The following is a 27,896-nucleotide window of genomic DNA, read 5'->3' as shown; positions in this document are numbered from 1 at the left end:
GGTCCCCTCCAGGAATAAGGGACCCAGGCGTCCGGATCCCTCCCCCCCCCCATTATTGGGGGTGTCGCCATCACATGATGTCATCGCCGGATGGCCCCGCCCTCTGACGTCACTTCCGGGGGCGTGTCCTTGGGCGGCTCCTCAGGAGGAGGCGGAGCTGGGGGAGGGGAGGGGGCGTCAGGACCCAAAATCCCCCAATTTCACCCCAAAATGGGGCGAATTTGGGCCATTTTGGGTCAATTTTGGGCCATTTAGGGTCATTTGGGGCCATTTTGGGTCAATTCTGGGTCAATTTTTGGCCATTTTGGGTCAATTTTGGGCCATTTGCGTCAATTTTGGGCAATTTTGGGTCAATTTTGGACCATTTTTGACCATTTTGGGTCAATTTTGGGGCATTTCATGTAGATTTTGGGTCAATTTTGGGCCATTTTGGATCAATTTTGGTCCATTTTAGCTCAATTTTTGGCCATTTTGGGTCCATTTTGATCCATTTTGGGTGATTTTGGGGTCAATTTTGGGCCATTTTGGGACAATTTTGGGTCATTTTGGGTCGATTTTGGGTCATTTTGGGTCGATTTTGGATCATTTTAGGGCTAATTTTGGGCCATTTTAGGTCAATTTTGGACCTTTTTGGGTCAATTCTGTCCCTTTTTGCCCCATTTTGGGCCTATTTTGAGTCGATTTTTGGTCAATTCTGGCCCATTTTGTGTCGATTTTAGCTCAATTTTTGGCGATTTTGGGTCAATTTTGGTCAATTTTGGGTCGATTTTGGTTCAATTTTGGCCCATTTTGGGTCGATTTTCGGTCAATTTTGGGTCAATCTTGGGCCATTTTGGATCATTTTTGGGCCAATTTTTGACCAATTTGGGTCATTTTTGGGTCGATTTCGGGTCAATTTTTGCCCATTTCAGGTCGATTTTGCCCCATTTTTGGCCATTTTGGGTCAAGTTTTGGCCATTTTGGGTCAATTTTGGATCAATTTTGGGTCGATTTTGGCCCATTTTGGGTCAATTTTAGGTCAATTTTTGGCCATTTCGGGTCATTTTGGCCCATTTTGGGTCAATTTTGGCCCATTTTAGGTCGATTTGGGGTTGATTTTGGGTCAATTTCGGGTCACTTTTTGGCCCATTTTGGGTCGATTTTGTCCCATTTTGGGTCAATTTTTGGCCATTTTGGGTCGATTTTGAGTCAAATTTGGGTCAATTTTTGGCCATTTTGGGTCCATTTTGGTCCATTTTGGGTCAATTTTTGGCCATTTCGCGTTGATTTTGGCCCATTTGGGGTCTATTTTGGATCAATTTTGGGTCAATTTTGGCCCATTTTAGGTCCATTTTTCGCCATTTTGGGTCAATTTTGGGTCGATCTTGCTCCATTTTGGGTCAATTTTGACCCATTTTAGGTCAATTTTTGGCCATTTTGGGTCGATCTTGGCCCATTTCGGGTCAATTTTTTGGCCCATTTTGGGTCGATTTTGGCCCATTTTGGGTCAATTTTTGGCCATTTTGGGTCGATTTTGGCCCATTTTGGGTCAATTTTTGGCCATTTTGGATCGATTTTGGGTCGATTTTTGGCCATTTTGGGTCGATTTTGGGTCAATTTTTGGCCATTTTGGGTCAATTTTGGCCCATTTCAGGTCATTTTAGGTCGATTTTGGGTCAATTTGGGGTCAATTTTGGCCCATTTTAAGTCAATTTTTCGCCATTTTGGGTCAATTTTGGGTCGATCTTGCTCCATTTTGGGTCAATTTTTGGCCATTTTAGGTCAATTTTTGGCCCATTTTGGGTGATTTTGGCCATTTCGGGTCAATTTTTGGCCATTTTGGGTCAATCTTGAACGATTTCGAGTCAATTTTGACCCATTTTAGGTCAATTTTTGGCCATTTTGGGTCGATCTTGGCCCATTTTGGGTCGATTTTGGCCAATTTCGGGTCAATCTTGGCCCATTTTGTGTCGATTTCGGGTCGATTTTGGGTCAATTTTTGGCCATTTTGGGTCAAATTTTGGTCATTTCGGGTCAATTTTTGGCCATTTTGGGTCAATTTTGGCCCATTTCAGGTCATTTTAGGTCGATTTTGGATCAATTTTGGGTCAATTTTGGCCCATTTTAGGTCCATTTTTCGCCATTTTGGGTTGATTTTGGGTCGATCTTGCTCCATTTTGGGTCAATTTTGGCCCATTTTAGGTCAATTTTTGGCCATTTTGGATCGATCTTGGCCCATTTTGGGTCGATTTTGGCCATTTTGGGTCAATTTTGGCCCATGTTAGGTCAATTTTTGCCCATTTTGGGTCGATTTTGGTCAATTTTGGGTCATTTTTGGCCCATTTTGTGTCAATTCTGGCCCGTTTCACACCTGCTCGCCGTGGGGCCCGTGGGGCAGCAGCGCGTGGGGCAGCTCGTGCTCCAGGTTCCGCACTTGTGGGTCGGCCCCACACGCCAAGAGCAGCCGGATCAGCCCGTCCTGGTGGGGCGACCCACGGAGCGCGGCCGCCACGTGCAGGGGGGTGTTCCCGTGGGCCTGCCCCATAGATACCCCATAGCGACCCATAGAGACACATACAGACCCATAGATACCCCATGGATACCCCATAGACACCCATAGACACCCCATAGTGACCCATAGAGACCAATAGGGACCCATAGAGACCCATAGACACCCCATAGACACCCATGGATACCCCATAGAGACCCCATAGAGACCCATAGAGACCCCATAGAGACCCATAGACACGCCATAGACGCCCCATAGAGCCCCATAGACACCCATAGAGCCCCATAGATCCCCCCATAGAGCCCCATAGACACCTCATGGAGACCCAGAGACACCCCATAGACACCCCATGGAGCCCCATAGATCAACCCATAGAGACCCATAGACACCCATAGACACCCATAGACACCCCATAGAGACCCATAGATCCCCCCATAGAGACCCATAGACACCCCATGGAGACCCATAGACACTCATAGACACCCATAGACACCCCATAGACACTCATAGATCCCCCCATAGAGACCCATAGACACCCATAGACACCCCATAGACACCCATAGACACCCCATAGAGACCCATAGACACCCCATAGACACCCATAGACCCCCCCATAGAGCCCCATAGACACCCATAGATCCCCCCATAGAGCCCCATAGACACCCCATGGAGACCCAGAGACACCCCATAGACACCCCATAGACACCCCATGGAGCCCCATAGATCAACCCATAGAGACCCATAGACACCCATAGAGACCCCATAGATCCCCTCACAGACACCCATAGATCTCCCCATAGAGACCCATAGACACCCATAGACACCACATGGAGCCCATAGAGCCCCATAGAGACCCATAGACACTCGTAGAGACCATAGAGACCTAATAGAGCTCTATAGAGACAATAGAGACCCATAGAGCCCCATAGACACCCATAGATTCCCCATAGAGACCCATAGACACCCATAGATCCCCTCACAGACACCCATAGACACCCCATGGAGACCCATAGAGCCCCATAGAGCCCCATAGACACCCATAGACACTCCATAGAGACCCATAGATCTCCCCATAGAGACCCATAGACACCCATAGACACCCATAGAGACTCATACACACCCATAGGGACCCATAGAGACCCATAGAGACCATAGAGACCCATAGAGACTCCATAGACACCCATAGACACCCCATAGACGCCCCATAGACACCCCATGAAGCCCAATAGAGACCCATAGAGACCCATAGAGCCCCCCATAGAGTCCCCCATAGAGATCTATAGACACCCACAGACACCCCATAGAGACTCATTGAGTCCCCATAGACACCCATAGAGACCATAGAGACCCAATAGAGCCCTATAGAGCCCCATAGAGCCCCATAGAGCCCCATAGAGCCCCATAGAGCCCACAGTTACCGTGACGTTGACGAGCCGCTGGGCCCCGGGCCGGCGCAGGAGCAGCCGGGTCAAGGTCAAGTTCCCCTCCCCCACGGCCAAGTGCAGCACCGACCAACCGCTGCGCACGTCCTGCGGACCCAGGCGTCCGGGAGGGACCCAGGAGTTCGGGAGGGACCCAGGCGTTCGGGGGACAAGGAGTTCAGGGGACCCAGGAGTTTGAGAGGGACCCAGGAGTTCGGGAGGGACCCAGGAGTGCCCCAAGGGACCCAGGAGTTCAGGAGGGACCCAGGAGTTTGGGAGGGGACCCAGGAGTTCGGGAGGGACCCAAGAGATCAGGAGGGACCCAGGAGTTCGGGAGGGGACCCAGGAGTTCGGGAGGGACCCAGATGTCTGGGGGAAAAGGAATTCAGGGGACCCAGGAGTGCCCCAACGGACTCAGGAGTTCAGGAGGGACCCAGGAGTTCGGGCGTGACCCAGGAGTTCAGGAGGGACCCAGGAGTTTGGGGGGGACCCAGGAGTGCCCCAAGGGACTCAGGAGTTCAGGAGGGACCCAGGAGTTCAGGAGGGACCCAGGAGTTCGGGAGGGACCCAGGAGTTCAGGAGGGACTCAGGAGTGCCCCAAGGGACCCAGGAGTTCGGGGGAGACCCAGTTGTCTGGGGGACAAGGAGTTCAGGAGGGACCCAGGAGTTTGGGAAGGACCCAGGAGTGCCCCAAGGGACCCAGGAGTTCGGAGGGGATCCAGGAGTTCAGGAGGGGACCCAGGAGTTCAGGAGGGACCCAGGAGTGCCCCAAGGGACCCAGGAGTTCAGGAGGGACCCAGGATTTTGGGAAGGACCCAGGAGTGCCCCAAGGGACCCAGGAGTTCGGAGGGGATCCAGGAGTTCAGGAGGGGACCCAGGAGTTCAGGAGGGACCCAGGAGTGCCCCAAGGGACCCAGGAGTTCCAGAGGGGACCCAGGAGTGCCCCAAGGGACCCAGGAGTTCGAGAGGGACCCAGGAGTTCGGGAGGGGACCCAGGAGTTCAGGAGGGGACCCAGGAATGCCCCAAGGGACCCAGGAGTTCAAGGGGGGTCCCAGGAGTTTGGGAGGGACCCAGGAGTTCGGAAGGGACCCAGGAGTTCGGGGGGGACCCAGGAGTTCGGGGGGGACCCAGGAATGCCCCAAGGGACCCAGGAGTTCAGGATGGACCCAGGAGTTCGTGAGGGACCCAGGAGTTCGGGGGGGACCCAGGAATGCCCCAAGGGACCCAGGAGTTCGGGAGGGACCCAAGAGTGCCCAAGGGACCCAGGAGTTTGGGAGGGACCCAGGAGTGCCCCAAGGGACACAGGAGTTCGGAGGGACCCAGGAGTTCGGGAAGGACCCAGGAGTGCCCCAAGGGACCCAGGAGTTCAGGAGGGACCCAGAAGTTCAGGAGGGACCCAGGAGTTCAGGAGGGACCCAGTTCAGGAGGGGACCCAGGAGTTCAGGAGGGGACCCAGGAGTTCGGGAGGGACCCAGGAGTTTGGAAGGGACCCAGGAGTTCGGGAGGAACCCAGGAGTTCAGGAGGGACCCAGGAGTGCCCCAAGGGACCTAGGAGTTCGGGGGGGACCCAGGAGTTCGGGGGGACCCAAGAGTTCGGGGGGGACCCAGGAGTTCAGGAGGGACCCAGGAGTCCGGGAGGGGACCCAGGAGTCCGGGAGGGGACCCAGGCGTCCGGGGAGGGGGCGGGGTTACCTGGCTCCCCCAATCCGCCCCCATGTCCAGCAGGATCTGGACGCAGCGAAGTCGCTCGTGGGGGGCGGGGGGGGGGATCCCCCCCCCCCGCACCGAGGCATTATGGGATAGGACAGCGCAGTGCAGGGGGGTGTGGCCTATGGGAGAGGGGGGAGGAGCCACAAAGGGGGCGGGGTCAGGTTGGGAAACGCCCCCCCCCAAGGGATCCCCTATTATCCCTATGGCCCCCAATTGATCTCAATGGACCACCACCCCCCCCCCCAAATTTCGGGACCCCCCCCCCTCAAAATGGGACCCCCCCCAATGGGACCGCCCCATTGGACCCCCAAATATGGGACCCTCCCCAATAAAGGGTCATCAATAGGAATCCCCCCCCAAATTTGGGGACCCCCCCATTGGACCCCCAAATATGGGACTCCCCCCAATAAAGGGTCATGAATAGGGGACCCTCCCCCCCAAAATTGGGGACCCCCAAATATGTGATCCCCCCCCCCCCAATAAAGGGTCATCAATTGGGACCCCCCCCCCAAAATTGGGGACCCTCCCCATTGGACCCCCAAATATGGGACCCCCCCAAAATTGGGGACACCTCCATAATGGGATTCCCCCCATGGGACCCCCCCATTGGACCTCCAAATATGGGACCCCCCCCCAATAAATGGTCATCAATAGGGGACCCCCCCAAAATTGGGCACCCCCCATAATGGGGACCCACCCCATTGGACCCCCAAGTATGGGACCCCCCCCATGCAACCCCCCCCATTGGACCCCCAAATATGGGACCCCCCTCCTCATAAAGGGTCATGAATAGGGGACCCCCCCAAAATTGGGGACCCCTTAATGGGACCCCCCCCATTGGACCCCCAAATATGGGACCCCCCCCCATAAAGGGTCATCAATTGGGGACCCCCCCCCAAATTAGGGACCCCCTAATGGGACCCTCCCATTGGACCTCCAAATATGGGACCCCCCCCAATAAAGGGTCATGAATAGGGGTCCCCTCCCCAAATTGGTGACCCCCTAATGGGACCCCCCCATTGGACCCACAAATATGGGACCCCCTCATAAAGGGTCATGAATAGGGGACCTCACCCCCCAAAATTAGGGACCCCCCCCCAATTGGACTCCTCCATTGGACCCCCAAATATGGGACCCCCCCCAAAATTGGGGACACCCCCATAATGGGATCCCCCTCATGGGACCTCCCCATTGGACCCCCCCCATTGGACCTCCATATATGGAACCCCCCCCACAATAAAGGGTCATCAATAGGGGACCCCCCCAAAATTGGGCACCCCCCATAATGGGGACCCACCCCATTGGACCCCCAAGTATGGGACCCCCACAATGGGACCCCCCCCCATTGGACCCCCAAATATGGGACACCCCTCCAATAAAGGGTCATGAATAGGGGACCCCCCAAAATTGGGGACCCCCCCCATGGGACCCCCAAATATGGGACATCCCCCCCAATAAAGGGTCATCAATTGGGACCTCCCCCAAATTTGGGGACCCCCCACAATGGGACCCCCAAATATGGGACCCTCCCCAATAAAGGATCATCAATAGGGGACCCACCCCCAAAACTGGGGACCCCCCCCAATGGGACCCCCACCATTGGACCCTCAAATATGGGACCCCCCCATTGGACATCAATAGGGGACCCCCCCAAATTTGGGGACCCCAATTTTCTGACCTTCGAAATTCCGGGATTCCAGGTTTACCGGGACGCCCGATGACATCACGGCCTGGGCGGGGGGAGGGAGGAGGGGTGAGGGCCCGAACGCCTGGGTCCCTCCCCAAACTCCTGGGTCCCTCCCGAACTCCTGGGTCCCCTCTCAGACACCTGGGTCCCTCCCGAACTCTTGGGTCCCTCCTGAACTCCTGTGTCCCTTGGGGCACTCCTGGGTCCCTCCTGAACTCCTGGGTCCCTCCCGATCTCTTGTGTCCCCTCCCGATCTCTTGGGTCCCTCCTGAACTCCTGGGTCCCCCCCGAACTCCTGGGTCCCTCCAGAACTCCTGGGTCCCTCCCGAACTCCTGGGTCCCTCCAACTCCCATCTCCTCCCAAACCCTCATCTCTCCCCGAACTCCTGGGTCCCTCCAGAACTCTTGGGTCCCTCCCGAACTCCTGGGTCCCTCCAACTCCCATCTCTCCCCAAACCCCCATCTCCCCCCGAACTCCTGGGTCCTCCCCCGAACTCCTGGGTCCCCCCGGACGCCTGGGTCCCACCTGCAGCACGCGGGGCAGCCCCAGCTGTGCCGCCACGTGCAGGACGCTCCTCCCGTCGCGGTCGGTGCCATTGGGATCGGCCCCCAGACCCAATAGGTCCCGAACGACCCCCGGGGCCGCGGCCGCCGCCGCCACCAACAGGGGGGTCTGTGGGGGTCAAAGGTCAACCCTAATTAGCGCCCTGAACCTCATTAGTGCTCATTATACCCCCTCGGCCCTTAATACCCCCTTAGTACCCCCTTTATACCCCTTAAGAACCCATTAATGCCCCCTTAATAGCCCATTAACACCCCATTAATAGCCCCTTATCAACCCCTTAATAGCCCATTAACACCCCCATAATACCAACATTATACCCCCAAATAGCCCATTAACACCTCATTAATACCCCTTAATGCCTATTAATAGCCCATTAATACATCCTTAATACCCCCTTAACAACTCCTTAATTCCCCCTTAATAGCCCATTAACACCCCATTAATAGCCCCTTATCAACCCCTTAATAGCCCATTAACACCCCATTATACCCCCAAATAGCCCATTAACACCTCATTAATACCCCCTTAATAGTCCATCAACATCCCATTATATCCCCTAATAGCCCATTAACATCCCATTAATACCTCCTTAATGACTCTTAATAGCCCATTAATACTCCCTTAACAACCCCTTAATAACCCCTTAATGCCCCCATTATACCCCCTTATTAGCCCATTTAACACCTCATTAATACCCCCATAACAACCCCTTAATATCCCCTTAATAGCTCATTAACACCCCATTATATCCCCTAATAGCCCATTAACACTTCATTAATAACCCCTTAATGACTCTTAATAGCCCATTAATACCCCTTAACAGCCCCTTAATAACCCCTTAATGCCCCCATTATACCCCCTTAATAGCCCCTTAACACCTCATTAATACCCCCATAACAACCCCTTAATAGCCCCTTAGTACCCCCTTAATAGCCCATTAACACCCCCATTATATCCCCCAATAGCCCATTAACACCTCATTAATACCCCCATAACAACCCCTTAATATCCCCTTAATAGCTCACTAACACCCCATTATATCCCCTAATAGCCCATTAACACTTCATTAATAACCCCTTAATGACTCTTAATAGCCCATTAATACCCCTTAACAGCCCCTTAATAACCCCTTAATGCCCCCATTATACCCCCTTAATAGCCCCTTAACACCTCATTAATATCCCCATAACAACCCCTTAATAGCCCCTTAGTACCCCCTTAATAGCCCATTAACACCCCCATTATATCCCCCAATAGCCCATTAACACCTCATTAATACCCCCTTAATGCCTCTTAATAGCCCATTAATACCCCCTTAATACCCCTTAACAGCCCCTTAATACCCCCTTGATAGCACATTAACACCCCATTAATACCCATTAATGCCCCATTAATAACTTATTAGTGCCCCTTAATAACCCTTAATACCCCATGAATACCCCTTAATAGTCCATTATCACCCCATTAATACACTCATTATACCCCCTTAATACCCCTTAATGCCCCATTAATATCCCCTTAATAGCCCATTATTACTCCATTAATACCCCGTTAACACCCCGTTAATACCCCCTTATCAACCCCTTAGTAGCCCCTTAATAACCCCTTAATAGCCCCTTAATACCCTATTAACACCCCCTTAACAGCCCATTAACAACCTATTAATACCCGCTTAGCACCCCTTAATAGCCCATTAACAACCCATTAATACCCCCATTATACCCCTTAGTACCCCTTAATGCTTCATTAATACCCCCTTAATGCCCCTTAATACCCCATTAATAACCCATTATCACCCCCTTAATACCCCCATTATATCCCCTTAATGCCCCTTAATACCCCTTAAAGCGCCATTAATACTCCTTAATACCCCATTAATAACCCATTAATGCCCTTAATAGCCCTTAATACCCCCCTTATACCCCCTTATTGCCCCATTAATATGCCCTTAATGCCCCTTATTACCCCCTTATTAGCCCATTAATACCCCCCTTAACACCTCTTAATACCCCATTAATACCCCATTAATATCCCCTTAACACCCCCTTGATACCCTCCCACAATTACCCCTTATTACCCCCTTACTCCCACTAATCACCCCTTATTACCCCCTTACTCCCACTAATCACCTCTTAACCCAACTAATGACCCCTCGTTACCCCCTCGCTCGCGCTAATTAGCGCTAATTACCTTCCCGCGGTGCTCGCGCAGCTCCAGCTGCCCCCATTGGGCGAAGGCCTCGGCGACCGCCCGGGCGGGAACGCGCAGCCCCCGCGCGCACAGGACGTGAAGGATCCTGGGGGGGGACACGGGGGGTCCCCAATCCCGACCGGGACCCCCAGAACCCCCCATGGCCCCATTGACCCCATAGAAACCCTCTCTGCCCCATTGAACCCCCCATTGACCCATCATTGACACCCATTGACCTCATTGACCCATTGTTGACCCTGTTGAGCACCCATTGACCCCATTGACCCATCGTTGACTCCATTGACCCATCGTTGAGCCCCATTGACCCCCATTAACCCATCGTTGACCCCATTGACCCCCATTGACCCCATTGTCCCATCGTTGACTCCATTGACCCATCGTTGAGCCCCATTGACCCTATTGACCCATCGTTGACCCCATTGACCCCATTGACCCATCATTGACCCCATTGACCCATCATTGACCCCATTGACCCATCGTTGACTCCATTGGCCTATCGTTGACCACATTGACCCATCATTGACCCCATTGACCCATCGTTGACTCCCCATTGACCCTGTTGACCCATCGTTGATCCCATTGACCCATCGTTGACCCTATTGACCCATCGTTGAGCCCATTGACCCATCGTTGAGCCCATTGACCCATCGTTGACTCCCCATTGACCCTGTTGACCCATCGTTGAGCCCCATTGACCCCCATTGACTCATCCTTGACTCTGTTGACCCATCCTTGACCCCATTGACTCCTGGGGGCACACGGGGGGACCCCAATCCCGACCGGGACGCCCAGGACCCCCCATGGCCCCATTGACCCCATAGAAACCCCCTCTGCCCCACTGAAGCCCCATTGACCCATCATTGACCATGCTGACCCATCGTTAGGCCCATTGACACCCATTGACCATATGGACCCATCATTGACCCTGTTGACCCCCATTGACTCCGCGGGGCACACGGGGGGACCCCAAGTCCCGACCGGGACCCCCAGAACCCCCCATGGCCCCATTGACCCCATAGAAACCCCCTCTGCCTCATTGAACCCCCCATTGACCCATCATTGACACCCATTGACTCTGTTGAGCACCCATTGAACCCATTGAACCATCGTGGAGCCCCATTGACCCATCGTTGACCCCATTGACTCCATTGACCCATCATTGACCCCATTGACCCATCGTTGACTCCATTGGCCTATCGTTGACCCCATTGACCCATCGTTGACCCCATTGACCCATCGTTGACTCCCCATTGACCCATCGTTGACCCATCGTTGAGCCCCATTGACCCATCGTTGAACCCCATTGACCCATCGTTGAGCCCCATTGACCCCATTGACCCATCGTTGACTCTCATTGACCCATCGTTGACCCCATTGACCCATCGTTGACCCTATTGACCCATCGTTGAGCCCATTGACCCATCGTTGACTCCCCATTGACCCTGTTGACCCATCGTTGAGCCCCATTGACCCCCATTGACTCATCCTTGACCCTGTTGACCCATCTTTGACCCCATTGACTCCCGGGGGCACACGGGGGGACCCCAATCCCGACTGGGACCCCCAGAACCCCCCATGGCCCCATTGACCCCATAGAAACCCCCTCTGCCCCATTGAAGCCCCCATTGACCCATCATTGACACCCATTGACTCTGTTGAGCACCCATTGAACCCATTGAACCATCGTGGAGCCCCATTGACCCCATTGACCCATCGTTGACTCTCATTGACCCCATTGACCCATCGTTGACCCCATTGACCCATCATTGACTCCCATTGACCCATCGTTGACCCCATTGACCCATCGTTGACACCCATTGACCCATAGGTTGAGCCCCATTGACCCCATTGACCCATCGTTGACCCCCATTGACCCATCGTTGAGCACCATTGACCCATCGTTGACCACCATTGACTCATCGTTGAGCCCCCATTGACCCCATTGACCCATCGTTGACCCCATTGACCCATCGTTGACCCCCATTGACCTCATTGACCCATCGTTGACTCCATTGACCCATTGTTGACCCCATTGACCCATCATTGACTCCCATTGACCCATCGTTGACCCCATTGACCCATCGTTGAGTCCCATTGACCCATCATTGACTCTCATTGACCCCACTGACTCATCGTTGAGCCCCATTGACCCTGTTGACCCATCGTTGACTCCCATTGACCCATCGTTGACTCCCATTGACCCATCGTTGATCTCCCATTGACCCATCATTGACCTCATTGACCCATCGTTGACCCCGTTAACCCATCGTTGAGCCCCTTTGACCCAATAGACCCCCCATGGTCTCCATTGACCCTCCCATGGATCCCATTGACCCCTATTGACCCCCATTGGCCCCCATGACCCACACTGTGCCCCCCATTGACCTCCCATGGACCCTGTTGACCCCCATGACCCAATAGACCCCCCCATGGTCTCCATTGACCCTCCCATGGTCTCCATTGACCCTCCCATGGATCCCATTGACCCCTATCGACCTCCATTGGCCCCATTGACCCCCATGACCCACACAGTGACCCCCCATTGACCTCCCATGGATCCCGTTGACCCCCATGACCCAATAGACCCCTCCATGGTCTCCATTGACCCTCCCATGGATCCCATTGACCCCTATTGACTCCCATTGACCCTCATGACCCACACGGTGACCCCCATTGACCCCATGACCCAATAGACCCCTCCATGGTCTCCATTGACTCCCCATGGTCTCCATTAACCTCTATTGACCCCCATTGACCCCCATGACCCAATAGACCCCCCCATGGTCTCCATTGACCCTCCCATGGATCCCATTGACCCCTATTGACCCCCATTGGCCCCATTGACCCCCATGACCCACACAGTGACCCCCATTGACCTCCCATGGATCCCATTGACCCCCATGACCCAATAGACCCTCCCATGGTCTCCATTGACCCCCCCATGGTCTCCATTGACCCTCCCATGGATCCCATTGACCCCTATTGACCTCCATTGGCCCCATTGACCCCCATGACCCACACAGTGACCCCCATTGACCTCCCATTGACCCCACTGACCCATCGTTGACCCCATTGACCCATCGTTGACCCCCATTGACCCCATTGACCCATCATTGACCCCTCATTAACCCTTATTGACCCCATTGACCCCCATGATCCAACAGATCCCCCTATGGTCTCCATTGACCCTCCCACGGATCCCATTGACCCCTATTGACCTCCATTGACTCCCATTGACCACCATGACCCACACGGTGCCCCCCATTGACCTCCCATGGACCCCGTGACCCCCATGTGCCCCCCCCAAACTCACGTGTCCCCCTCCTCGTCCTGCCGCAGCAGCTCATGGGGGTCGATGGCGCGGATGGCGGCCCGAGCGGCCTCCAGCTCCCCGGGGTCGGGTTCAGGGTCAAGTTCAAGGTCAAGGTCAAGGGCCAGACCCGCCACGGCACCCCCCTCGTCTCCTCCGGGCGCCGCCATTGGCTGCGACCAAGTGGGGTCGGGGGGGGCAAAAGGGGCCTGTGGGGGCGCTGGGGTCAGGGGTCAAGAGTGTCATGGCGCCCATTGGCCCCCCATTGAACCCCATTGGTTCCCCATTGACCCCATTGACCCCATTGGCCCCCCATTGAACCCCATTGATCCCCGTTGACCCCATTGAACCCCATTGAACCCCATTGATTCCCACTGAACCCCATTGAGCGCCATTGATTCCCATTGAACCCCATTGAACCCCACTGAACCCCATTGAACCCCATTGATCCCCGTTGACCCCATTGAACCCCATTGGTTTCCCATTGACCCCCATTGATCCCCGTTGACCCCACTGACCCCCGTTGAGCCCCATTGAACCCCATTGAACTCCATTGAACCCCACTGAGCCCCATTGATCCCCATTGACCCCCATTGATGCCCATTGACCCCCATTGAACCCGATTGATCCCCGTTGACCCCATTGACCCCCGTTGAGCCCCACTGAGCCCCATTGCCCCTATAGGTCCCCTATTGACCCCCATTGGTCCCATATTGACCCCTATTGAATGCCATTGAGCCCCATTGCCCCTATAGGTCCCCCATTGACCCTATAGGTCCCCCATTGACCCCTGTTGAACCCATTGGTCCCCTATTGACCCCTATTGAACCCCATTGACCCCCATTGCCCCTATAGGTCCCCCACTGACCCCTGTTGAACCCCATTGACCCCTGTTGAGCCCCATTGATCCCTATTGCCCCTATAGGTCCCCCATTGACCCCTGTTGAGCCCCACTGAGCCTCATTGCCCCTATAGGTCCCCTATTGACCCCTGTTGAGCCCCACTGAGCCTTATTATCCCTATAGGTCCCTTATTGACCCCTGTTGAGCCCCATTGACCCCTATTGATCCCCATTGACCCCCATTGGTCCCCATTGACCCTCATTGGTCCCCCATTGACATCCAGTTGCCCCCATTGGTCCCCATTGCCCCCCATTGAACCCCATTGACCCCACTACCCCCCATTGACCCCCATTGATCCCCATTGACCCCCATTGGTCCCCATTGACCCCCATTGGTCCCCCATTGACATCCAGTTGCCCCCATTGGTCTCCATTGCCCCCCATTGAACCCCATTGACCCCACTACCCCCCATTGACCTCCATTGAACCCCATTGAACCCCATTGCCCCCCATTGACCCCCATTGATCCCATTGCCCCCCATTGCCCCTCATTGACCCCCACATGTTCCAACTCACCTGGCAGCCCCCCAAACTGGGGGGTCCCCCCCCATAGGCCCCCCCAGGGCCAAGATGGGGCACAGGGGGCGCCCCACAAGAGGTGGGGGGTAGAGGCGGGGGGCCGGGCCATGGGGCAGAAGATGATGGGCCTGGGGCACCTGGGGGGACATTGGGGACAATGGGGACAATGGGGACAATGGGGGTATGGGGACATGGGGACAATGGGGGACAATGGGGGACAATGGGGATATGGGGACAATGGGGGACAATGGGGGTAATGGGGACATGGGGACAATGGGGGTAATGGGGACAATGGGGGACAATGGGGGACAATGGGGATATGGGGACAATGGGGGACAATGGGGGTAATGGGGACATGGGGACAATGGGGGTAATGGGGACAATGGGGGACAATGGGGGACAATGGGGATATGGGGACAATGGGGGACAATGGGGATATGGGGACATGGGGGACAATGGGGATAATGGGGACATAGGGACAATGGGGGACAACGGGGGACAATGGGGGACAATGGGGATATGGGGACAATGGGGGACAATGGGGGACAATGGGGATATGGGGACATGGGGGACAATGGGGATAATGGGGACATAGGGACAATGGGGGACAACGGGGGACAATGGGGGACAATGGGGATATGGGAGATAATGGGGACAATGGGGGACAATAGGGATATGGGGACAATGGGGACAATGGGGATATGGGGACAATGGGGACATGGGGACAATGGGGGTAATGGGGACAATGGGGGACGATGGGGATATGGGGACAATGGGGGACAATGGGGGTAATGGGGACAATGGGGGTAATGGGGGACAATGGGGGACATGGGGACAATGGAGGACAATGGGGACAATGGGGGATAATGGGGATATGGGGGATAATGGGGACAATGGGGACAATGGGGACAGGGGGACAATGGGGATATGGGGGATAATGGGGACAATAGGGGACAATGGGGATATGGGGACAATGGGGGACAATGGGGGACAATGGGGGACAATGGGGCCGGGGTCAAAGGTCACTCACCAGCTGGGGGGGGCGGGGCAGCTGCACCCAAACCCTGGGGGGGGGTGGGGTTGAGATCAGCGCGGGGAGTGGGGAATGGACCCAGGCGTCCGGGTGAGGGGGGGGAGGTGGAATGGGGAATACCCCGGACGCCTGGGTCCCCTGGGGGGGGTGGGGGTGTGTGGGGGGGTGGGGATGGACCCAGGCGTCCGGGTGAAGGGGGGGGGGGTGGAATAGGGAATCCCCCGGACGCCTGGGTCCCCTGAGGGGGGGGGGGGGAGGGGCACTCACCGGGGGTCTCCCCCCCCGACTCCGTTGCTGTCTCAGCACTTTCAGCATCTGCTTCACCGTCTGGGGGGGGGACGAGGGGGGGCGGCCGCCTGGGGGGAGGGGGTGGGGTCACCCGGATGCCTGGGTCCCCTCCCGGACTCCTGGGTCCCTCAAGAACTCCTGGGTCCCCTCCCGAACTCCTGGGTCCTTCCCGAACTCCTGGGTGCCCCCCGAACTCCTGGGTCCCCCTCCCGAACTCCTGGGTCCCCTCTCGAACGCCTGGGTGCCCTCCCGAACGCCTGGGTGCCCTCCCGAACGCCTGGGTCCCCCCCGAATTCCTGGGTCCCTCCCGATCTCCTGGGTCCTTCCCCGAACTCCTGAGTCCCCCCCGAACTCCTGCGTCCACTCCCGAACTCCTGGGTCCCTCCCGAACTCCTGGGTCCCCGCCGAACTCCTGGGTCCCCACCCGAACTCCTGGGTCCCTCCTGAACTCCTGGGTCCCCCTCCCGAACGCCTGGGTCCCCCCGCGAACTCCTGGGTCCTTTGGGGAACTCCTGGGTCCCCCCCGAACTCCTGGGTCCCGCCCCCGGACGCCTGGGTTCCCCAGCGGGGGCGGGCGGAGCAGCGGAGCAGAGCGTGGAATCCCCCGCTGCTACGTCACGGGGATTCCCACTACGTCATTGCCCGGCCCGGCTGAGGCCCCGCCCACTCCATCCCCTCCCCCGGGGACCCCCCCACCCGCCCCCAGGGCACGAGTCGGGGAACCCAGGCGTCCGAGAGGGACCCAGGAGTTCGGGAGGGGACCCAGGAGTCCGGGGAGGGACCCAGGCGTTCGGGAAGGGACCCAGGAGTTCGGGAATAGATCCAGGCGTTCGGGGGGGACCCAGTAGTTCGGGAGGGACCCAGGAGTCCGGGAGGGACCCAGGAGTCCGGGAAGGACCCAGGCGTTCGGGAAGGGACCCAGGAGTTTGGGAAGGACCCAGGAGTCCGGAGAGGGACCCAGGAGTTCGGGGAGGGACCCAGGAGTTCGGGGAGGGACCCAGGCGTTCGGGGGAGACCCAGGAGTTCCCCAAAAGACCCAGTAGTTCGGGAGGGACCCAGGAGTTCCGGAGGGGACCCAGGAGTCCGGGAGGGATCTAGGAGTTAGGGGGGGACCCAGGAGTCCGGGGAGGGACCCAGGCGTTCGGGAGGGGACCCAGGAGTTCGGGAAGGGACCCAGGCGTTCGGGAGGGACCCAGGAGTCCGGGGAGGGACCCAGGAGTTCGGGAAGGACCCAGGAGTTCGGGAAGGACCCAGGAGTTCGGGAAGGGACCCAGGCGCCCTCCCCCCTTCTCCAGCTTCCTCTTAAAGGCGCCGCGCATCGCTCTTAAAGGGCCAGCAACACACCCCCCCCCAAAAAACGCCTCTTAAAGGGCCAGCGTCCACCCTCCCTGGTCTCTTAAAGGGCCAGTGTCCCCTCTTTTCCCCTTAAAGGGCCCGCGTACCTCTCTGGGGCCGCATCCCGCTATGGGGCCGCTCGGCAATGGGGCGGGGGGGGGGGAGCGGGGACCGTTATATGGGGGGAGGCGGAGCTTGAAGGGGGCGGGGCTTAGGGCCACCTATAGGCCGCCTATAGGGCTTCCCCCGGACGCCTGGGTCCCCTGTGAGAGAAGGGGTGGGGGGGGGGGGGTGCGGGGGTGGTGAAGAGGTGACACTCGGACGCCTGGGTCCCCTGGGGGGCGGGGGTGGGGGGGGGCGGGGCTCTCGGATGCATGGGTTCCCCTGCAGGATGTCTGGGTCCCCTCCCGAACTCCTGGGTCCCCTCCCGAACTCCTGGGTCCCCTCCCGAATTCCTGGGTCCTTCCCGAACTCCTGGGTCCCTCCCGAACGCCTGGGTCCTTCCCAGAACTCCTGGGTCCCTTCCGAACTCCTGGGTCCCCTCCCGAACTCCTGGGTCCCTCCCGAACTCCTGGGTCCTCTATTTGGGTCCCCCTCGAACTCCTGAGTCCCTCCCGAACTCCTGGGTCCTCTATTTGGGTCCCCCCCGAACTCCTGGGTCCCTCCCGAACTCCTGGGTCCTCTATTTGGGTCCCCCCTGAACTCCTGAGTCCCTCCCGAACTCTTGGGTCCTCTATTTGGGTCCCCCCCGAACTCCTGGGTCCCTCCCGAACTCCTGGGTCCTCTATTTGGGTCCCCCCTGAACTCCTGAGTCCCTCCCGAACTCTTGGGTCCTCTATTTGGGTCCCCCCCGAACTCCTGGGTCCCTCCTGAACTCCTGGGTCCTCTATTTGGGTCCCCCCCTGAACTCCTGGGTCCCTCCCGAACTCCTGGGTCCCTCCCGAACGCCTGGGTTCGCCCCCGCATGACGTCATCGGAGCCGTTTGCAGAAGTGCCGCTCAACCCCCCGCCCCCCCTCAAGAGAAAAAGGGCACTGGCCCTTTAAGGGGTTCCCCTCCCACCCCCCCCCCCCCCATCCCGCCCCCATAAGAGTGGGGGGAGATCCCCGCTAGGGGGCGTCACGGCTGAGAGGGGACCCAGGAGTTCGGGGAGGGACCCAGGAGTTCCCCAAAGGACCCAGGAGTTCGGGAGGGGACCCAGGAGTTCGGGAGGGGACCCAGGAATTCAGGGAGGGACACAGGAGTTCGGGAGGGACCCAGGAGTTCGCGAGGGGGACCCAGGAGTTCGGGAGGGGGACCCAGGAGTTCGAGGAGGGACCCAGGAGTTCGGGGAGGGACCCAGGCGTCCGGGAGGGACCCAGGCGTTCGGGAAGGACCCAGGCGTCCGGGGAGGGACCCAGGAGTTCGGAGAGGGACCCAGGTGTTCAGGGTGGGGACCCAGGAGTTCGGGAGGGACCCAGGAGTTCGGGAGGGACCCAGGAGTTCGGGGAGGGACCCAGGCGTCCGGGAGGGACCCAGGAGTTCGGGAGGGACCCAGGCGTTCGGGGAGGGACCCAGGCGTTCGGGGAGGGATCCAGGCGTTCGGGGAGGGACCCAGGCGTCCGGGAGGGACCCAGGCGTCCGGGAGGGACCCAGGAGTTCGGGGAGGGACCCAGGCATCCGGGAAGGACCCAGGAGTTCAGGAGGGGACCCAGGCATCCGGGAGGGACCCAGGCGTCCGGGGAGGGACCCAGGCGTCCTGTCCCCCCCCACAAACTGTCAGCCCAGGTGCCATCAGGTCCAGTTTAACTCTTTATTGTTGGTGCCGCCGGGCGCTGTCCCCACGTGTCATTCATTGTGTGTCCCCCCCGTGTCCCCACGTGTCACCGCGTGTCCCCGACCCCCCCGTGGGGACGCTCAGATCTTGCCGGGGAAGGTCCCCTCGGCGCGGTATTCGTCCCACGTTGTCACCTGTGGGGACATGGAGACAATGGGGGGGACATTGTGGGGGACATGGGGATACATGGGGGGACACAAAGGGGACGTGGGGCCACTATGGGGGACATGGGGACAATGTGTGGGGGGGGGACAATTGGGGGGACATTGTGGGGGACATGGGGATACATAGGGGGACACAAAGGGGACGTGGGGCCACTATGGGGGACATGGGGACAATGGGGGGGACATGGGGACAATGGGGGTTCAATGGGGGGGACACTGTGGGGGACATGGGGATACATGGGGGACACAAAGGGGACGTGGGGCCACTATGGGGGACATGAGCACAATGGGAGGGGACACTGGGGGGTCACGGGGACACTGGGGGGTCAATGTGGGGGACACTATGGGGGACATGGGGACACAGGGACATTGTAGAGGACATGGGGACATCGTAGGGGACACTATGGGGAACATAGGGACACTGTGGGGACATGAGGACACTGAGAGGGTTAATAGGGGGACACTATGGGGGACACTTGGGGGGACACAGGGACATTGTGGGGGACATGGGGACAATGGGGGGTCAATGCAGGGGACATTATGGGGGACATGGGGACACTATGGGGGACATTTGGGGGGACACAGGGACACTGTGGGGGACACTGTGGGGTTAATGGGGGGACACTATGGGGAACATGGGGACACTATGGGGGACACTTGGGGGGACACGGGGACATTGTGGGGGACATGGGGATACATGGGGGACACAAAGGGGACATGGGGACATTGTGGGGGACATGGGGACAATGGGGGGACACAAAGGGGACGTGAGGACAATGCGGGGACACTCTGGGTGACATGGGGGTGTCATGGGGGACACAGTGACAACGGGAGGGACATTGTGGGGGGACACAAAGGGGACATGGGGACACTTGGGGGGACATTGTGGGGGACATGGGGATACATGGGGGGACACAAAGGGGACGTGTGGCCACTATGGGGGACATGGGGACAATGAGGGGGACATGGGGACACTGGGGGGGACACAAAGGGGACATGGGGACATTGTGGGGGACACAGGAACACTGGGGGGTCAATGGGAGGGACACTATGGGGGACATGGGGGACACTATGGGGACACTTGAGGGGGCACGGGGACATTGTAGGGGACATGGGGACATGGTGGGGGACACTGTGGGGTTAATGGGGGGGACACTGTGGGGTTAATGGGGACACTATGGGGGACACTTGCGGGGACACGGGGACATTGTGGGGGACACTGTGGGGTTAATGGAGGGGACACTATGGGGAACATGGGGACACTATGGGGGACACTTGGGGGGACACGGGGACATTGTGGGGGACATGGGGATACATGGGGGACACAAAGGGGACATGGGGACATTGTGGGGACGTGGGGACCATGGGGAACACTGGGTGGGGGGGTGACCCCAGAGACGTCCCCAGGGCTGTGGGGACACTGAGGGGACACCAATGGTCAGGGACCACTCAGTGGGTGACATGGGGGGACATTGGGGTGACATTTGGGGACATCGGGGGCCAATTTCTCACCCAGGAGGTCGGACACAGCGACTTGTAGACCCGGAAGTACCACTGGCAGGGGAGGTGTCGGCCCCGCGGGCGCCCAATGAGCGTTCGCAGCGGTGGAAGTCTGGGGACAATGGGGACAATGGGACAACGGGCGTCAATGGGACAATAGACATCAATGGGACAATGGGGTCAATGGGACAATGGGCGTCAATTGGACAATGGGCGTCAATGGGACATCAATGGGGACAATGGGTGCCAATGGACATCAATGGACTTCAGTGGATGTCAATGGGCACCAATGGGGGACAATGGGGACAATGGGAACATCAATGGGGACAATGGGGACATCAATGGGGACAATGAACATCAAGAGACATCAATGGACATCAATGGGGACCAATGGGGACAACGGGCACCAATGAAGACAATAGACGTCAATGGGTGTCAATGGAACAATAGACGTCAATGGGCATCAATGGGACAATGGGCGTCAATGGGACAACGCGTGTCAATTGGACAATGGGCGTCAATGGGACATCAATGGGGACAATGAACATCAACAGACATCAATGGACATCAATGGGGACCAATGGGGACAATGGGCACCAATGGAGACAACAGACGTCAATGGGCGTGAATGGAACAATAGACGTCAATGGGCATCAATGGGACAATGGGCGTCAATGGGACAACGGGTATCAATGGGATGATGGGCGTCAATGGGACGATGGGCGTCAATGGGACATCAATGGAGACAATGGGTGTCAATGGACATCAATGGACTTCAGTGGATGTCAATGGGCACCAATGGGTGACAATGGGGACAATGGGGACATCAATGTGGACAATGAACATCAATAGACATCAATGGACATCAATGGGGACCAATGGGGACAATGGGCACCAATGGAGACAATAGACGTCAATGGGTGTCAATGGAACAATAGACGTCAATGGGCATCAATGGGACAATGGGCGTCAATGGGACAACGGGTGTCAGTGGGATAATGGGCGTCAATGGGACAATGGGCGTCAATGGGACATCAATGGGGACAATGAACGTCAATAGACATCAATGGACTTCAGTGGATGTCAATGGCCACCAATTGGGGACAATGGGGACAATGGGACAACAAACGTCAATGGGACAATGGGCGTCAATGGGACAACGGGCGTCAGTGGGACATCAGTGGGGACAACGGGCGTCAATGGGACATCAGTGGGGACAATGGGCATCAATGGGACATCAATGGGGACAATGGGTGTCAATGGACATCAATGGGGGACAATGGGGACATCAATGTGGACAATGAACATCAAGAGACATCAATGGACATCAATGGGGACCAATGGGCACCAATGGAGACAATAGATGTCAATGGGTGTCAATGGAACAATAGATGTCAATGGGCATCAATGGGACAACGGGCGTCAATGGGACATCAATGGGGACAATGGGCGTCAATGGGACATCAATGGGGACAATGAGCGTCAACAGACATCAATGGACTTCAATGGATGTCAATAGGCACCAATGGGTGACAATGGGGACAATGGGGACATCAATGGGGACATCAATGGGGACAATGAACATCAATAGACATCAATGGACATCAATGGGGACAATGGGCACCAATGGAGACAACAGACGTCAATGAGCGTCAATGGAACAATAGACGTCAATGGGCATCAATGGGACAATGGGCGTCAATTGGACAATGGGCGTCAATGGGACAATGGGCGTCAAGGGGACATCAATGGGGACAATGAACGTCAACAGACATCAATGGACTTCAGTGGATGTCAATGGGCACCAATGGGGGACAATGGGGACAATGGGACAACAGACGTCAATGGGACAACAGGCGTCAATGGGACAACGGGCGTCAATGGGACAACGGGCGTCAATGGGACATCAATGGGGACAATGGGCCTCAATGGGACATCAATGGACTTCAGTGGATGTTAATGGGCGACAATAGGGACAATGGGGACAATGAACATCAATAGACGTCAATGGACATCAATGGGGACCAATGGGGACAATGGCCACCAATGGAGACAACAGACGTCAATGGGTGTCAATGGAACAATAGACATCAATGGGCATCAATGGACAATGGGGGTCAATGGGACAACGGGTGTCAATTGGACAATGGGCGTCAAGGGGACATCAATGGGGACAATGAACATCAATAGACATCAATGGACTTCAGTGGATGTCAATGGGCACCAATGGGGGACAATGGGGACAATGGGACAACAGACGTCAATGGGACAACGGGCGTCAATGGGACAACGGGCGTCAATGGGACAACGGGCGTCAATGGGACATCAATGGGGACAATGGGCGTCAATGGGACATCAATGGGGACAATGGGCGTCAACAGGCATCAATGGACTTCAGTGGATGTCAATGGGCGTCAATGGGCGTCAATGGGAGTGTTCAAAGGGATCCAGGAGTTCGGGAAGGGACCCAGGAATGCCCCAAGGGACTCAGGAGTTCGGGAAGGGACCCAGGAGTTCGGAAAGGGACCCAGGAGTTCGGGAAGGGACCCAGGAATGCCCCAAGGGACCTAGGAGTATAGGAGGGACCCAGGAGTTCGGGGAGGGACCCAGGAGTTCGGGAGGGGACCCAGGAGTTCGGGAGGGGACCCAGGAGTTCGGGAGGGGACTATAGGGGATGACCCAGGAGTTCAGGAAGGTCCCAGGTGTCTGGGAGGGGACCCAGGAATGCCCCAAGGGACCCAGGAGTTCGGAAGGGATCCAGGAGTGCCCCAAGGGACCCAGGAGTGCCCCAAGGGACCCAGGAGTTCGGGAGGGATCCAGGAGTGCCCCAAGGGACCCAGGAGTTCGGGAGGGGACCCAGGAATGCCCCAAGGGACTCAGGAGTTCGGGAGGGATCCAGGAGTTCGGGAAGGGACCCAGGAGTTCGGGAAGGGACCCAGGAATGCCCCGAGGGACCCAGGCGTCCGGGCTCACCCAGGTAGTTCTGCCAGCAGTTCCTGGTCTGGTTCTGGTTGGGGAAGCGACTGTCGAACGGTGCCGTCTTGTACCGCGCCAGCTTGGCCTTCACGTCCTCCGCCATCGCTAATTAACACGCTAATTAACTCATTAGCACCCTCACAGGGTCACCCACCCTCCCCCCAAACTCATTAGTATCTTCCAATAATAATTAATTGCAGCCGAATGGTAATTAATGGCCCCTTAGTGATGAGAAAGGGGGGATGAGACTGTAAATAGAGGAAAGCTTACATAATTAATAATATTAATTAACTCTCCCAAGACTAATTAACAGCGTTTACTACTTATATAAACCCTCTAATATTAATTAGTAACCTCACATTAACTATTAATCCTTAATATTAATTAATATGACCAATAATAACAACGTATCATAACTACCAATAAGAACATGACAACCTCGAAACACTAATTAATGGTGCTAATTAAGCCTCCCAAGACTAATTAAGAGCCCTTAGTGCTTATTTAAAGCCACTAATGTTAATTAATACCCTCACATTAATTACTAATTGCTAATATTAATAAATATGACCAATAATAACAACTTACAGTAACTAAGACAATAACCCAATGACCCTAAAACACCAATTAATGGCACTAATTAAGCCCTCCAGACTAATTAATACCCTTTAATGCCTATTTAACACCTCTAATATTAATTAGTAGGCTCCCATTAATTACTGGTTTTTAATACTACTAAACACGACCAATAATGACCAATAATAACAACAACCCCCAAACACTAATTAATGCAGTTAATTAAGGCCCCCAAACTAATTAACAGCCCTTAATACTTATCCAAAGCCTCTAATTCCAATTAATAGCCTCTCATTAATTATTAATTGCTAATATAAATACAATTAACCAATAAAAACGACCCACAATAACAATCAGTAAGAACAACCCCCAAAAACTAATTAACAGAATTAATTAAGCCCCTCCCGACTAATTAAAAGCCCCTGGTATTAATTAACCCCCCACATTAAGTATTTTATATTAATACTAACTAATTACCTTAATAACAATGACAAAAATGACTCTTAATGGCAATAATTAACCTAATAAATTAAAAGCAAAACCTCATTAATATTGATTCTCGTTAATTAGTCGCCACTAATGAGTCTCCCCAATAATTACAAGGGGGGGCCCCCCAAGCACTAATTAATGGGGCTAATTAAGAGCCCCAATATGAACTATTTGACCCCAATGTTAATGAATTACTCTGATAATCAGGTAATTATGGGGGTGGTTAATGGGGTTAATGAACCTCTCAGTAACTCCCAGTGCTCCCAGTTCCCTCCCATTGACCTCCCAGTGCTCCCAGTTCCCTCCCAGTGCTCCCAGTAACCCCCCATTGACCTCCCAGTTCTCTCCCAGTTCCCCCCCATTGACCTCCCAGTGCTCCCAGTTCCCTCCCAATAGCCCCCATTGACCTTCCAGTGTCTCCAGTTCCCTCCCAGTAACCCCCAGTTCTCCCAATAGCCCCATCCCAGTGCTCCCAGTAACTCCCCATTGACCTCCCAGTGCTCCCAGTTCCCTCCCATTGACCTCCCAGTGCTCCCAGTAACCCCCTATTGACCTCCCAGTGCTCCCAGTTCCCCCCCATTGACCTCCCAGTGCTCCCAGTTCCCCCCCATTGACCTCCCAGTGCTCCCAGTTCCCCCCCATTGACCTCCCAGTGCACCCAGTTCCCCCCCATCGACCCCCCAGTGCTCCCAGTTCCCTCCCAGTAACCCCCCATTGACCTCCCAGTGCTCCCAGTTCTCTCCCAGTACGCCCAGTAACCCCCCATTGACCTCCCAGTGCTCCCAGTAACCCCCCATTGACCTCCCAGTTCTCTCCCAGTGCTCCCAGTTCCCCCCTCATTGACTTCCCAGTGCTCCCAGTTCCCTCCCAGTTCCCCCCCATTGACCTCTCAGTGCTCCCAGTTCTCTCCCAGTAACCCCCCATTGACCTCCCAGTGCTCCCAGTTCCCCCCCACTGACCTCCCAGTTCCCTCCCATTGACCTCCCAGTGCTCCCAGTTCCCTCCCAGTAACCCCCAGTTCTCCCAATAGCCCCATCCCAGTGCTCCCAGTAACCCCCAGTAACTCCCAGTTCCCTCCATTGACCTCCCATTGACCTCCCAGTAACCTCCCAGTTCTCCCAATAACCCCTTCCCAGTGCTCCCAGTAACCCCCAGTTCCCCCCCATTGACCTCTCAGTTCCCTCCCAGTAACCCCCAGTTCTCCCAATAACCCCATCCCAGTGCTCCCAGTAACTCCCAGTTCCCCCCATTGACCTCCCAGTGCTCCCAGTTCCCTCCCAGTAACCCCCAGTTCTCCCAGTAACCCCCCATTGACCTCCTAGTGTCCCAGTAGCTCCCAGTAACCCCCAGTTCCCCCTCCCAGCGCCCTCACAAGGTTCCCAGACCCCCCAATTCCCCCCATTCCCTCCCAGTTCATCCCAGTTCGTCCCAGTTCATTCCCCACCGTCTCCCCTCCAAGTGACTTTCACCACCACCGAGTCGCAGCGGAAGCGCAAGCGCGACGCCGGAAGTGGCGCCGCCTCCCCCGAGCAACCAAAGGGGGGGAATCATAGAGATAGGAAGTGCGGAGCGGCCCGGGCGGGAGGGCGGGGCCGGCGCTTGGAGGACCGCGAAGTGCCATAGAGATGGTGGAGGGAGGGCAGAGCGTCGGCCAGGGCGGGAAATGGCGGCGGGAGGACCCGGCCGCAAAATGTCCCCAAAATGCCCAAAAATGGCCCCAAAATGGTCCCAAAGAGCCTTAAAATGCCAAGAAATGCCACCAAATATCCCCAAATGGCCCCAAAATGCCTCAAAATAGACAAAAATAGCCCCAAAATGTCCTAAAATGCTCCAAAAGAGCCCAAAATAGCCCCAAAATGGAGCCCAAATACCTCGAAACGGCCCCAAAATGCCCTGAAATAGCCCCAAAATTCCCTGAAATGGCCCCAAAATGGAACCAGAAAACCAGGAAATGGCCCCAAAACGCTCCAAAATCCCCCCAAAAGGGCCTAAAAATGCCAAGAAATGCCCCAAAATGGCACCAAAATAAACCAAAATAGCCCCAAAATGAATGAAAATTGCCCCAAAATGGAGCCCAAATACCTCAAAATGGCCCCAAAATGCCCATTTCTGTCCAAAAATCCCCATTTCTGTCCCCAAATCCCCCCAGGAACCCCAAAATCCCCATTTCTATCCCCAAATCCCCCCAGAAACCCCAAAATCCCCATTTCTGTCCAAAAATCCCCATTTCTGTCCCCAAATCCCCCCAGGAGCCCCAAAATCCCCATTTCTGTCCCCAAAACCCCTCCAGAAGCCCCAAAATCCCCATTTCTGTCCCCAAAACCCCTCTAGGCACCCCAAAATCCCCATTTCTATCCCCAAAACCCCTCCAGGAGCCCCAAAATCCCCATTTCTGTCCAAAAATCCCCATTTCTGTCCCCAAATCCCCCCAGGAACCCCAAAATCCCCATTTCTGTCCCCAAATCCCCCCAGGAGCCCTAAAATCCCCATTTCTATCCCCAAAACCCCTCCAGGAGCCCCAAAATCCCCATTTCTGTCCCCAAAACCCCTCCAGGAGCCCCAAAATCCCCATTTCTGTCCAAAAATCCCCATTTCTATCCCCAAATCCCCCCAGGAACCCCAAAATCCCCATTTCTGTCCCCAAATCCTCCCAGGAGCCCCAAAATCCCCATTTCTGTCCCCAAATCCCCCTAGGAACCCCAAAATCCCCATTTCTGTCCCCAAAACCCCTCCAGGAGCCCCAAAACCCCCATTTCTATCCCCAAAACCCCTCCAGGAGCCCCAAAATCCCCATTTTTACCCCCAAATTGCCCCCACCCGGCGGGCTCTAGGACCCGGGGCAGCGTCTCCCCCGCTTCCCGAGGGCACTTCCGCCCGGTCGTGGGCGGGGCGGTGACGTCACGGGGA

General features: G+C 56.1%; 2 protein-coding genes across 2 annotated transcripts; both read right to left on the bottom strand.

Annotated features, from left to right (window-relative positions):
• Window positions 1-2: 2 nt before the first annotated feature.
• On the bottom strand, window positions 3-18,545 carry NFKBID (NFKB inhibitor delta; the record flags this gene model as incomplete). The annotated part of the gene is made up of 12 exons (XM_080361535.1): window positions 3-157; window positions 2,351-2,515; window positions 3,907-4,017; window positions 5,603-5,739; window positions 7,299-7,350; window positions 7,834-7,980; window positions 10,063-10,168; window positions 13,397-13,602; window positions 14,811-14,950; window positions 16,114-16,202; window positions 17,577-17,596; window positions 18,531-18,545. The coding sequence occupies 12 exons, from the start codon at window positions 18,543-18,545 to the stop codon at window positions 110-112; spliced, it is 1,236 nt and encodes a 411-aa protein (XP_080217661.1). The 3' UTR covers window positions 3-109.
• Window positions 18,546-19,096: 551 nt separating this feature from the next.
• Window positions 19,097-27,871, bottom strand: COX6B1 (cytochrome c oxidase subunit 6B1). Its single transcript, XM_080361559.1, is given in 6 exon segments — window positions 19,097-19,418; window positions 20,961-21,010; window positions 21,013-21,060; window positions 23,922-24,029; window positions 24,978-25,021; window positions 27,790-27,871. Coding segments are annotated over 4 exon segments (258 nt in total). The 5' UTR covers window positions 24,028-24,029; window positions 24,978-25,021; window positions 27,790-27,871; the 3' UTR covers window positions 19,097-19,364.
• Between the last annotated feature and the right edge of the window lie 25 nt (window positions 27,872-27,896).

Source organism: Nesoenas mayeri (genome assembly GCF_963082525.1).
Source record: "Nesoenas mayeri genome assembly, chromosome: 33".
Lineage (NCBI taxonomy): Eukaryota > Metazoa > Chordata > Aves > Columbiformes > Columbidae > Nesoenas > Nesoenas mayeri.
Note: the sequence above shows the minus strand (reverse complement) of the source record. Positions and strands in the feature narration are given on the sequence as shown.